This window comes from Mycteria americana, chromosome 5 (genome assembly GCF_035582795.1).
Source record: "Mycteria americana isolate JAX WOST 10 ecotype Jacksonville Zoo and Gardens chromosome 5, USCA_MyAme_1.0, whole genome shotgun sequence".
Classification (NCBI taxonomy): Eukaryota; Metazoa; Chordata; class Aves; order Ciconiiformes; family Ciconiidae; genus Mycteria; species Mycteria americana.
In genome coordinates this window covers 50,956,306-50,969,318 of record NC_134369.1, presented here as the reverse complement: position 1 = coordinate 50,969,318, position 13,013 = coordinate 50,956,306, and the positions used below count along the sequence as shown (strand labels likewise).

The 13,013-nt window shown below is 36.1% G+C and overlaps 1 protein-coding gene across 8 annotated transcripts in view; it reads left to right on the top strand.

The window, feature by feature from the left end:
• The window catches only part of CEP128 (centrosomal protein 128), a 139,033-nt gene that overhangs the window by 9,110 nt on the left and 116,910 nt on the right, over positions 1–13,013 (top strand). For 6 of the 8 annotated variants that reach the window (XM_075503370.1, XM_075503365.1, XM_075503367.1 and 3 more), the window contains exons 4-7: positions 1,393–1,516; positions 2,479–2,600; positions 5,079–5,170; positions 5,918–5,990. In XM_075503370.1, coding sequence (XP_075359485.1) covers positions 1,393–1,516; positions 2,479–2,600; positions 5,079–5,170; positions 5,918–5,990 — 411 coding nt within the window. Of the gene's footprint in view, positions 1–1,371; positions 1,517–2,478; positions 2,601–5,078; positions 5,171–5,917; positions 5,991–13,013 lie in introns of all 8 variants that reach the window. The other 2 variants (XM_075503368.1, XM_075503369.1) reach the window with 2 other exon arrangements.

Sequence of the window (13,013 nt, the reverse complement as noted above, 5' to 3'; positions counted from 1 at the left end):
CTCTTCATTCTTTTAATGACTGAGTTGTTTTTTAAGAGAACAGAAATACCTTAAAATATGATGATGTTGATAATGTAAATTATAACTCAAATTTTTAAAACAACTTTTGGCCATTGTTCTGTTCTAAAGAAACACTGAAGAGCAAAGTTGTTAATTCTGGACACTGTTGTGGTTCTTTGTTTAAAAAAAATTAAAATAATAAAAAAATCCAGCCATCTGGTTTCATGTAGAAAGGGTAAAAATGAGTGCTGTAGAGCTAAAGCATGCAAACTGAGCACCTGTAGCGTAATTCAGAGTTTTTATTGCCTTATTAAAGATGCAAGATAAGTCTTTGACAGGGTCAAGCTAGATTTGAAAATTGAGTTATTGCTGTTCTTTCTTTGATCCTCTGGTATTTTAATGAATTTTTTTTACGTTTTAGCTTTTCGAATACAAACGTGATCTTTTGTTACATGCATTCATTGTTGTATCTTTTTCTGTCAAGCAGCCTCCATCTTTTTAAGAAACCATTAGAAAATCCTTAAGGTTTGAGAGTTTCTTAGTAATAATGAAGTTGTTCTAATAATACCATATAATGAAAACATAATACTTTAAAAAGAACCTAAGCAAGCATTGAAAGATTCAGAAAAGATTTAAACTAGTGTTTTATGCTTTGGGAAAAAAGTGCTGCCCAGAGAGAGATCCAACACAGTGTGTATAATTCTGCAAGAATAAAGCAGCAATTTAACCATAGTGTACAAGCCTCTGTTACGGAAAGGAAAGGTGAACCTTTAGAAATTGATGTTTTGTAGATTGTCAAATAAAGGTGTGACAAAAGCAAGTAGCTGAGAACCAAAGTTAGCAAATGCAACCTTAGAAAATAAGATGCAAGTTTGAAAAATGAGGAACTTATTTAGGAATATAGTTAGTTCTGAATCCTTAAGTTGGGAATGTCTGCCTTTTTCTGAAAGTGTAACTACTAGAAGTAGGGCTTGATGTACAGCTTGATAGCTGTATGTCAAATTGATTCCAGGTAGGGCTGGTAGAAAAATTCCAATTAAAAACCAGTTCTTTGAAGTTGTTTTCTGGATTTTGCAGGGCTGTTATTGAGCATTGCTGGCAAATAAGTCTTATTTTGGTTGTAGGAGATATACTTTTGAGTTCTCCTCGTGTGTTGCACCACTGTTTTAAGAAACTTGATATTTGAAGCTGCCAATGTTGGAAACATGTTTTACTATAGCTATGGGAATATAACATACAAGATATTGAAGAAAAGCTGTTATAAATTCATAGCTATACTTGGCTTTAAAATAGTTTTGATTCTCTTAATGGCTTTTTTGAAAAATACTATTTTACATGCTTTTTTTTAATCAGTCTGTGTTCATATTTCAGTAAGTTGTAATTTCTCTGCAGTTAAAAGAATCACTGGAACAGTCTATAGGTCAATTAAGGAGCCAACGATTAACCCAAAACTCTGGAATGAGAAGTGCTTCTCTCTCAAGCTTATACCCTAGTGATCTGGATGGAGGAGTGTCAGGTAAAATACTTAAGGTGCTTGAGTATACTTAAATTATGTCATATAGCTGTTGTATGAAAAGAGGAAATTAAGAAGAAAAATGTGTAAAGATAGTGGCATGAAAAGTCATCATTAATTACTTCAGAGAAATTCAGTTTAGAAAGCTGGGAGACCTGCATTAAGTTATGCAGTTGTTTAGTTGGTAGATTCTTATAGCTTTCTGTTACATAGTCTTTTCTGCTGATATCCTGAGAGATCTAAGTGAAACATTGATTCTTTCAGTAGAGAAAATTCCTTGTCCACTGCAAGAGTTGTAGGTACATACAAGTTAAAGCTAAATCCAAAAGATATTGCAGCTCCTGAAGCTTGCTTCACAGCAGAAAGGAAAGTTAAATTTTAAATGCATAAGTTTATAGATGTGTGGGTGAAATTATGTAAGGCTCAGTGGAAAAGGAAAAACTGAACCAATGTATAACCTACAGAAAAGTAGTTTTTTCTTTTATATCTCTCTGAAAATTAATTATATTTTAGGAAAAGCTGTATTGGGAGGAATATTCCTTCCAGAAGTATCATTTAATGTATATTAGTAGAAAGTTCTAAAACTTTCATTTTTCTGATGTGAAAGCTGTGAAGTACTGTAGTTTGAAGCTATAATAGATCCAGGTGGAGGAAAAGCTGTTGCTTGGGCAAATAAAATTTGAGGAAAAAACTACCTAGTCCTTGGAGGAACAAAGGAAACCTCTTTCTTACCCATCACATACATGTATTCCAGAAATATTTAAATTGAAGAAGAAACCTGGGAAGAGCTAAACAAGAAGTATGCCTGTGCATTTTATATAACTTTAGTAGTTGTTTTGTCCGTAAAGTGGCCTATAAGGATATTGGCAAGATGAAACACGTTTTTCTTGAAATAGTAAAATGAAAAATTTCACATATGAAGTTTTGTCTTCCTACTTATTTTTTTTATCTCTTATCTCATAAAGGGAACCGCCACTTCCTGCCTACTTCTCCTCTCAGGGATTATGGAGACTCACAGGGCAATAAACATCGAAGGTCTAGATCTGCAAGTGTTCGATTTGTCAGTGAGACAGATAATTTGGACCAGGTACAGAGCACTAATGGGAGTTGCTTCCCCAAATAGGCAATATGTGGTCACTAGGCTTTTACATCAAATGAGGTTATTCTGATGATGCAGCTAAATGTTTCAGCTATGAAGTGTGCTCTCAATGCTACGTGCCATTCCCCATTAGGCAGTCACCTCTTGTATCTGTCAGTGTCATCAAGTTTCATGCAAATCTGTCATTATAGATAAAAAGATGCAGATGGTAGTGATATCAAAAGGAATGTATGAAAATAATCTCTATACTTTTTAGGCCGTGTATGAGAAAAAAAAGTCATCTCTGAATATGTGATTGACATTCACCTACATGCTGAAATCAGTGTGGCTCTAAAGGGGATTGTTCTGCTTTAGTTAATAGTCCAGGGTCTTAGTGCTTTTGCTGTGTACTTCAGTGTAGCCTGGATTGATTTTGGGCCAGATAGTTCTCCATCTTAATTCTAGGTCTGACCTGTGAGCAGGATAATTTGACCCCATGCTTCAGGCAGATGATGTGAGGAGGAAAGGATGCGTATGGCACTGGTAATCTTCATATCCCTCAACTTGTGTCTACTTGCAGACTCTTGAGAAAAAATAAATTAATTACTTTAGTGGATAAGATTATAAGTTTTCTGTATCCTACAGATAGAGAGGAGACTTCAGTACCTGTTTTTGCTCTTTCAGACAGAGTGGCTAGACCTACTTGAGTGAATCCCTCTGTGCAGACTAATTTGTCCAGAAGAAATGTATTATGAATAACATTAAAGCAGCTGATTGTAAGCTGTTCATGTTTACTTTATTAAATCAGTCTCAACTTCCAAATAATTACTTTTAAACTTAACCACAGTACATTCCCTCAGTTGACTTTTTGGGAAGTCTGAGTGCTACAGAAATTCCTAGACTTCTATTTAACCCTGTTTCATCGTCCTTTCAGTCTACTTCTCTCCCCATTCCTTCCTCCACCAAGGTTAGTGTGGAACATAATCCTTTAAAGGAAATAATGTTATATGGAAATCTTCCTCCTAAGCTTCCAAAAAGCTTAGAAATATTTTAGCTTACTTCTAAATATTCTATAAATATCTTAGAGATTTTATTCAAGGGAGTTCCTGCATGCATACAAAATTACTAGTTTATATTAAGTAACTATGTAAGCAAATAGCTTTTTTCCTGTTTTGATAACTGCTGATTTATTCCTTATTCTTGCTTTTCAGTGAGTGAACATGGCTTTACTCAGTCATTAACTATTTTGTAAGAAGAGTATAGTGCTTTGAGGAATGATGAACTAGAAGTAGTCATTGATTATGACCATAGGTAGAAATTGGGGCAGAGATAAAGCAGTACTGCTTGACTAAAGCTGTGGGTTTTTCTTCTTTCTGTAACCACAGTCACTTTATTCCCATTCTGACTGCTTCTAGCTAAGGTAATTTTCCAGCTGAATGGGCTTTTAACACGTTTGAGTCTCTCTCCTTCTTAGGCTGATACATTTTGAAAATATGCTGTGTTTTTCAAAGTCTTTTGGGTCAGGTTGAAATTTCTGATTAGTCACAGAGGGGAGATGGTAGTACCTGTGTCTGAATGTCGAGGGCAGTCAACTGGGCTGTGGAAGATCCAGGTTTAAGTCTTGGGCATAGAACAAGGGGATATTATAAACCAGGGGTTTTCATAATGATGGTCCTGGCCACTGAGCTGTTGACAGCAGTAGGATGGAATAACTGTCACTTTTTGTCCCATGAAGGGTGGATGACCTATTACATTTTTTATTTACTCCCTTAAAAACTTTGACTACAAATTGGGGGCCTGCTGAATGGGGGAAATGGGAGGTTTTTCAAAGGGAAATAGATATGGGGTTTTTTTTGTTGTTTTTGTTTTGTTTTGTGTTTGGTGGTGTGTTGTTTTTTTTTTTTTTCTCTCCAAGCTCTGAAAAAAGCATTCTAATAGAGTATGTAAAGTCTTGGGCAAGGTAAAATACCTTTCCTCAGTGCTTTGCTAGTTCCTGAATACATCATAGTGTTCTGCTTGGTCACTTCCAATTTCATTTGCCATCTTTTGATAGTAAGATATGTAGCTGGGCAGAACTTTTTCACTTATACTAGCATTTATTAGCAGGAAATGTGTCTCTCCTGACTTCTCCTCTTCAGATCTTTCAACTTGCTTTGCATTATGTTAAAAAGATGGTGCAGTGTCAAATAACCAAAATGACCAGGCTCTAAACCATAGAAAAAAACCCCATAGTTGGGAAACTTGGTTTAGCAAATAATGTACTGAAAATTAAACTTGAATGAGCAAGTGTTGTGAAGGGGTGATTGAATTAGAAGCATGCAAGCCTCACCTGCTCATCCAGGCTCATCTGCAATTCATGGAATTTCATTATTTTGTAGGTTATTTTTATCTCCTTTATTTTAAAAAGTGTGTATATATGTATTTCTGGAATATCACAGAAAAAAGGGTTCCTAAGCCTTGGCTTAATTTGTGTACTTTAATTTACAGCTGCATTCTTTCCACCAGTCTCTTCGAGATCTCAGTAGTGAACAAATTCGCCTAGGAGATGACATGAGTCGGGAGCTTTCAAGAAGAAATCGGTATAAACAGAATATAACTTCATGTGAAGAATAGTATGGAAAATAACTGTTATGGTTTTAAATAATTCTTAAACTCCTTTGTTCTTTTGTATTTAAAAAAAATAATTTTGGGGAGAGCGGGGAATTGCACAACATGTAGATGAAAGCAGTATTATGAACTGCTTGTTCCATGTCATCTTGTGCAGCGTTTATAAATGTAAATAACACCCATCAATTCTGATTTGTATACTATGTGTGGCTTTTCCCCCCTTTTTTTATATATGGACAAAATGACAAGGACTTGGGAATTTCTTTTATTACAGCTTTGCTCCTTATTTGTTCTTGGTACTGGAGTCTCTGGAGGGCAAGCTCTCATGCAGGCCATAATGTTTCTTTTTTAAAGTACGTACCATCTTAACATATGGTGCTTTGTCTAATAGCAATAACAGGAATTAGACTGCTAATTCCTAGTAGGAACTAGTACTATTCAAAAGGACTGTGTAGAAGTGTTCATAATTTTGTACTTGTTGACCTGATACCTAGCCTTTCAAACTAGATGGTCCGTTATCTTCACTTGAGGAATGGAAATGCTTTTTATCATGAGTTTTCCACTTGAGGCTGGTCTCTAATTATGCCAGGAATTTAGAGGCTGTAGAACAAATTGAAGTAGCATAAAAATTCAGGAGATTGCTGCTCCTTAAAATTATCACAGTTGATTTTTAGTTTTTGCACTGTAGAATATTGTCTTACCTATATTTTTCTATGAAGGACTGATGCTGAATTAAGAAAGACTCTAGAAGAATTGTCTGAAAAGCTCACTGAGTCCCAAAGACAAGAAATGGTGAGTGTGACTAACATGAAAAGATGATTTATATTTAGTATTCTAAGCAGGATGTGGGCTTCTAGTTTAATGTGTGTGTTGGTAATCAGTACCACATATTAGTATGTATATCTGAACATGATCTTATCTAGGCTACTATAGGTTGTTATAGTGTTACCCTTCCATAATGAAATCAGCAAGCAAGTTTTATATTTCAGATGCTTGTTTAAACTAAAAGTGAGTGGTTTACAAATGTGTATGTAGTGAATCTTTCTGTTTCAAAATTCACAGTCTTGGAGAAAGCTGCTTTTTAACTTTGATAGCGTTCAAACCAATATTCATACTTTTTGAAGATATCTTTTGAAAGATACAAGCTTTCCCATGTTATGATGATTAATAATATTGTTTCCTCTCCCCCCCTCCCTCCCTCCCTCCCTGTCCTTTTCAATCTTTATCATCTGTGCAGCATAACGGGAGGAGTCTCTTTGGGCTGCACTCTTCTCTGAAGGCTTTGTGACAAAGGTAACAAAGGAGGCAAGATGGCCATGATAGTCTCTTCTTTTTTGCCTCCTGTATCTGCTGGAAGCAGACTAACTGCAGTCTATATCACTTAAATATGAAAGAGATCTGCTATTGAGATGGAATTCAAACAGCATATTGCTGTAGGAACAAGAGAAGATGAGAGTCTCCCCAGTAGTTAGGGTGAAAATGCTGTAGGTAGTTCTCGACTCATAAGACTTGAGTGTATGCTTTGTGTAAATATTAATGTGGTATCAGTAGCAATGCTGACTTTTCACAGCAAGTGTTGTGTGTCCTTATTTTCCCATAGGTGATTCATCTTGCCCTAAAATTGCATGAATTGGTACTAAATGCTCTGTCAAGAGCTTTAGTGATGTGTTTGTCACTGATAAAAATATTGTTGGCACAAAGCACTTGTTGGCACCAGCAGACTTAATAATTGTGCTTGTGTAAGTTCCTGACTCTATATGAAGTTGGACAGGGATTCAAGAGACTATAATCTATCAATAGCAGTTATATGCTGATATGATAGATTCTATCAGTGGAGGAAGACTTGCCTTGTCAGCCTTCCTAGAAAAATATAACAGGCTGTCTTTGTTAGAATGTTAGCTCTGCTTTCTCCTAATAGACTGATAGGATAAAATAAGTTTATCTGATAAAGAATTCTTGATACTTGCAAAACTCCGGGGTTTTCTTGTTGTGGCCTACTTCTCAGTATACTTATTTGTTTTTCTCTTTCATGTACCAGGAAATTAGCAAACTCAGTAAGTTTTAACCAAGATGGTTCTCAAGAAAATAGCTGCTGCAGCTGGCTACACTATAACTGTTCAATGCCTTTGAATGAGAGAAACAAACCTTCCTCAATCCTCTGGAATGCTGGCAGCCACTGTTTCATTAATGAAAGAAATAACTAGCTCTTTGTGACCTGCTATAGTAGGATTTCAAGATTTGAAATTGAATGTTACAACTTTTGACCTGAGAGAGAAAAAATGAGAGATGTGAAGTGTAACAAGGAAGCCTTCTGTAGTTTGTTAACAGTAAGGGGAATACCAGAAGAATAAGACTCTTAGTTGGGAGAGAAAATTATCGTCCAATAAAGCTATGAAAGCTGAAGTGTTTAATGACATTCTTTTAGTGAAGACACAAACGCTGAAGTAAGCTGCAATGAGATGGTTTTCATGTGTAGGACTAGTAAGACTTCAGCTGGAATATTCTGCTCATTGCTGCTTACTATCTTTAGGAAGAACATTGGCCAAATGGAGAGAAGACCAGAAAGAGGAGAGGAAAAAAGAAGAGAGGGAAAAATAAAAAAGGCCACTCATTCAATTGCTGGGGTTCAATTTGCAGAAATATGTAGTTAGGAAAGATCTAGCCATGTATGATGAATGGTCAAAAAGTGGGTGTTTAGTGAATGATATTAGAATAGAAGGCATCTAATGATAATTCTGCACAGTACTAGTCTAATCACTTGTGGCTTGGGAGCTCCTTGGTCTGGAATTGATCTCTCTACTTTCTCTACTTAGTAATCCCTCTGTGGATTTCTTTTCTAGAATTTGTCCGGTTCTTGTTATAACTTGCATAGCTTTATCATCTTACTTGTCCTATAGCAGGGAATTCTCCAGATAGATTACATATTGTGAGAGGAGCTGCCACTTTTGTGGTGGTTTGTTTTTTTTCTGGTGTGTGTGTGTGTTTGGTATGTTCTGGTTGGTGTGTTTGGTTTGGTTTTTTGTTGTTAGCTTTTTTGTTATTGTAGGTTCTGTTTTTTTTAATCTAACTGCTTTTTCATCCCTAATTTTCATTGGAGGAGGTTGTTCAGTTTCTTCAGAGGCTTTCAGGCTGAAGAATTTCAGGCTGACATGCTTAATCACTCATTGTACCCAGGCAATTCCACACCACTGAAAAAGCCTAGTGGTAGCAATATTCTGCTTCTTTACCTGTGCTCTCTGATACTAGGTGTGGATCCTTTGCCCTTGTTCAAAACCTAATGATCTACTGTTACACTGATGAGGCTGGCAGAATGGGTGAGATGAGGTAAATACAAAAGATGGGAATTTAGTATGGACATTAAGAATAAAAATAACTCTAATGGTGAGCATAGCAAAGCATGAAATTAGAGTGTGTGTAGAAACTGTGGTCTCCTATTGTATATTTTTGAGGTCCTTTAGTACCTGTCTGTGTTTAGGAATTCTTCTAATGAGAGTATTTAATTCAGAATTGATTCTTGTTGGTTAAAGTGAGTTGGGTAGGAGGAAATGCTTTTTCTCTCACAACTTCCTTATGCAAAGTTGTGCAGGAACTTTTGTACTTAGTGCGTTTATCACCATGCTTTGGAGTGTTTATCACCTCCAACATTACTATTCTTGTATTTGTATTCTACTGTATGATGCTTGGCAATAAATTGTCAACTTGAAATCTTCATAGTTTGACAGGATGAGTTCATGGTAGAAACATTCTTTTCAGTTCACTGTCCTTAAGTCTTCATTTCTGTAGGGACATATATCTAAATGCTTACAGCCCTACTGTTCAGTATATTCAGTGCTGTTTGAAAATTGCCTCTATATAGATGTGTAGTGATAAAGGTCTAGTTGCTACAGTTTTTCTGAGTCACTGCTTTAGAATTTATTTTTATTAGGGGTTATGATTCTTAGAACCTTTTTGATGCTGAATCTGAATACTTTAAGAGCCACACCACATAATCAATGCACATTAGTTTTTCCTTTAAAGGGAGCCTTTTTCACCCCAGTATAAAAACCAGAGGACATCTGAGGTGGTGACACAGGCATAGTTAGATGCCTGTTTCAAAGCAAGCACTCTCCATGGCCTTGTACTTGAGAATCTATGGACAGTTTTGGTATAAAGCCTGCAGGTTCTACAACTCTATATCAAAATCTGTTATCTTATCGAGATATTTTGTGAGATTCCTTTTTTCCTGAAGAGAGTTTGGATGTTTGCTAGAGGAATGTCCATACAGACCTATAAACAATTGAAAGAATGTTTACTTACTTTATGGTTATATAAGATAGCCCTCTTGGATATTTTGTTGCAGTCTCCTGGTATAGAAGCACAAATCAAATAGCACAAGAAGCTGATCTTTATGCATAAAAAGCAACTGCACCATAGCACAGATTTGTTCAAATTAAGTAGATGCTTAATTGAGATGGTGCCATTACAAGGTTAGTCTAGGCTGTGTCTGTGGAAAGAGGCAGCAATGTCAATTGAAATGGGTCCCGCATGGAGTTAATGTGGTTATGATATCTCGGAGAGCCGGGATTATTGTCAGATAAGGAACTGTCCTTCAGAAGATCTGATATGGGGAATTTTTTTTTGCACTGCACAGGTGACTTGTAAAATGTATATCACGCATTATCATTTGCCATGAGGGAAAAGTTTAACAATATTTAAAGTGACATCTGTGAAAGAAGTTTGCTATTTTTGTGATTTTAATACTTCTGTTTCAAGTCTGCATTGATGATAAAAATAGGTCATAACAAGAAAGGCAACAAAAATCTGTTGAAATAGATTTCAGTCAGCAGGACTTATGCACTAGAAATAACACTGGAAAGCTGAAAAACAGGAGAGAAATTCAAGAAGTAGGATGCTGCTTTTTGTAGGTTAAGCATCCAGCATCTCCACAAGGTTATATTTAGCTGCATGACTTGAATGTCACCCTGGTTTTAAACAGGACATTCTATTCTTTGTGTTTAATTGGTGGTGGGGGAACTTTTTGATAGCTTAATACATTTTCATAGATTTTGCTGCTACATGAAAGCCTTACGCAGAGACACAGCTCTTAGTGTCATGGTTATTATTCACGTAGTCTGTGCTGCTAAAAATGCAGCCCACTTTAATGTGTTGCGAATGCAATAATTTAGTGCTAGCATTTCATGTCATTATGTAGAACCTCCATATTCTTTGTATATTCTCCATATTCTCCATATTCACTGTTCTCCAGTGAATCAGTTGTCTACACTAAGGCTTTTGATAAGATGTAGAGGACAAGATACATAATCTTATGGTAGAAATGTTCTGAGTCAGGGTCATTTGGAATAAAGGAAGAGAAGTGAGTTTTAGAGTTTCTTCTGCATGTACTTTTTAATGAGTTAACACTTAACTGCTTCTAACTTTTTTTTTTTTTAATCCCTATTGTTGTGTGTCACAGGCTCTGTGACAGAGGAAGGTCAGAGAGGCTACAAAAACAGGGTTCTTGTGGCAGATAATGTCTACAGCAGTGTAGACTGGGTAACTGTTATGTTGGGAGAACTGTGTTTTTAGGTGGTGCATTAACTGCTTTGTGGAGCAGAAACATTCCAGAAGAAAAAAACCGGTTATTTGTTATAAACAAGAGTCCTTGTTTTAATCTGTGAAATATTCACCTTGTAACAGTGACCAAAACAGATTTGGCATGGAGCAAAAAAGTTAAACCCCTTAAAATAATGTTTGGTTTCTGAAAGAGAGTTGCACAAAAATAAAGAAGCTTCTTAGAAAACTGTTGGGGAATAAAGAACGTAGAATATTTCCAGACAATGTGGAAGTGATCTGAATACACTACAGTAGTGACTTCGAATAAATGTATTAAAAGACATGAAGGAGAGCAAAAGATAGCTGATGTAACTACAAAAGCTAAAAAGGAGGCCTTCTGAAAGAAAAGTTATAGCCAAATGATAGAAGTAGAAAGTTTAGGTAAACTTCAGCAGTTAAATATAAAAATGCAGTAAGGCAGGTTTAAAAAAAAAGTGACAGAGGTTGCAAAGTTATACGCACTGATATAATACCATGGCATTCAACAGGGTTTTAGGGAAAAAGATGATCAAACTAGAAGGAGTGTTCAGATGAGATAACATATGTGGAGAGGATGGGAGAAAGAATGTATTAGGGTTTTTGCATCCATCTTGACCAGGCAGACTGACAGGTTCCAACATAGAAATACATCAGAAAGTTGGGCTCAGATTTGGTGGGACCTGTGTTGGGACTTCTGCTATTCCATAGCATAAATGACAAACAATTTGGAAAATGTGGTGATAAGCGACCCAATTTGTGATAGTGTGATGATGCTAAATTTTCCAAAATGGAGAAGGTAAGTGTACTGCATTCCAGGAAGTCTTATTGCTAAACACTGCTAGGACATGAATGTGACACAGCAGCTTTTCCAGAGAATGCAGAGGAAGCCACAAGTGATGGTACTTGGTTCTTTTGCTCTGTTGCAAGGTGCAACATAATAAAGCCTAATTTGCCGTGGACTTGTGTCCTCTCTGCCTTCTTTTCCTAGTCTCCTCCCTTACCACTTGAACGCTTTTGGGTTTGTGTCACCCTACGAAAACTTATATTGTATCCTGGTTATCTAAATCCTTGTACAAGAACTTTCATGTTCTTCCCATATGAAGAACACTTCCTCACCATGATACACCTCCAAAGTCCCATGACACTTTCTTTGCATCATTCTAACTTCATTGATAGCTTTATTGTCTTATACTTCCAACCTAGTATTTTTTTAGAATGGTAAATAGGCTAATACTTATTTTCAGACTAATGCATGTACTTTGCTGACAGCCAAAACAAAGGAATAAAGGCTGAGTTCCCCTGTTTCCCTAAATGGGGTATCTATAAGATCACCTCTGTCTAGGATCTTGTCTTCTTGAAACCCCTCACAAAGTCTAAATACATTTGACAGCTCTGTACCACTGAACGTTTGAATCTATTGGCCAATTTCAGCTGAGTTTTGGGGAGGCTAGGGAATGAGGAGCACAAATGAAAGACCATAATCTCCTAAGTATTGTCCTTTAGACTAAAATTAGTGTTTATGAGGCTGCCTTTGTTTAATCCTCTTTTTCAGGATTAATGCTAATTTAATGTTTCATAGTAAGCATTTTGTCTACCAGAAAATACTTTTCCTTCTGAAGAAATGTTAACCAGTGTAGTACGTATTCCTTTACCCTAAAACAACTTTCTTTAACTAATAGTCAACCACTCTGTATGCCAAGCTCTATCTTACAAAAAAAAAAATCAACAAAAATTTGATGGAAAAAATGATTGCTTTAAGGAATCGGTTTGCTCATAGTCTAAGGTTTGTGCTTTGTTTACTATGTCTTTTGTTATTTTATACATATTTGGAATAGTTTGTGAGATTGCAGATTTTTTATTTATGAAATGACTGATTACATGCAGAAAAACCTTCGTTCTTTGGAGGAAATGAGAGTTGGGCGAATATTCAAACATGTTCTATGCAAATCCTCTTAAAGGAAAAATTGGCAACAAAGTATAGCAAGTACAGCAATATATCTACTTGGCTGAATTAGAAGCTCTGCATTGACTTCGGACACAAAGAGAAAGAACACAGAAAGGGGAAATTAAATTAAATTAATAAGAACAGTCATAAAAAATAGTGCAAATATATGAGTGAAAAGGCCCCGGTGGTAGATAACAGGATACACCAACAAAGAGACACCAAGAGCGATGACGATTCACTTGTAAATACATCACTGTTTTTCAGGGAGACCAAAGCAATTGGTCTCTTCCTTTCAGAAG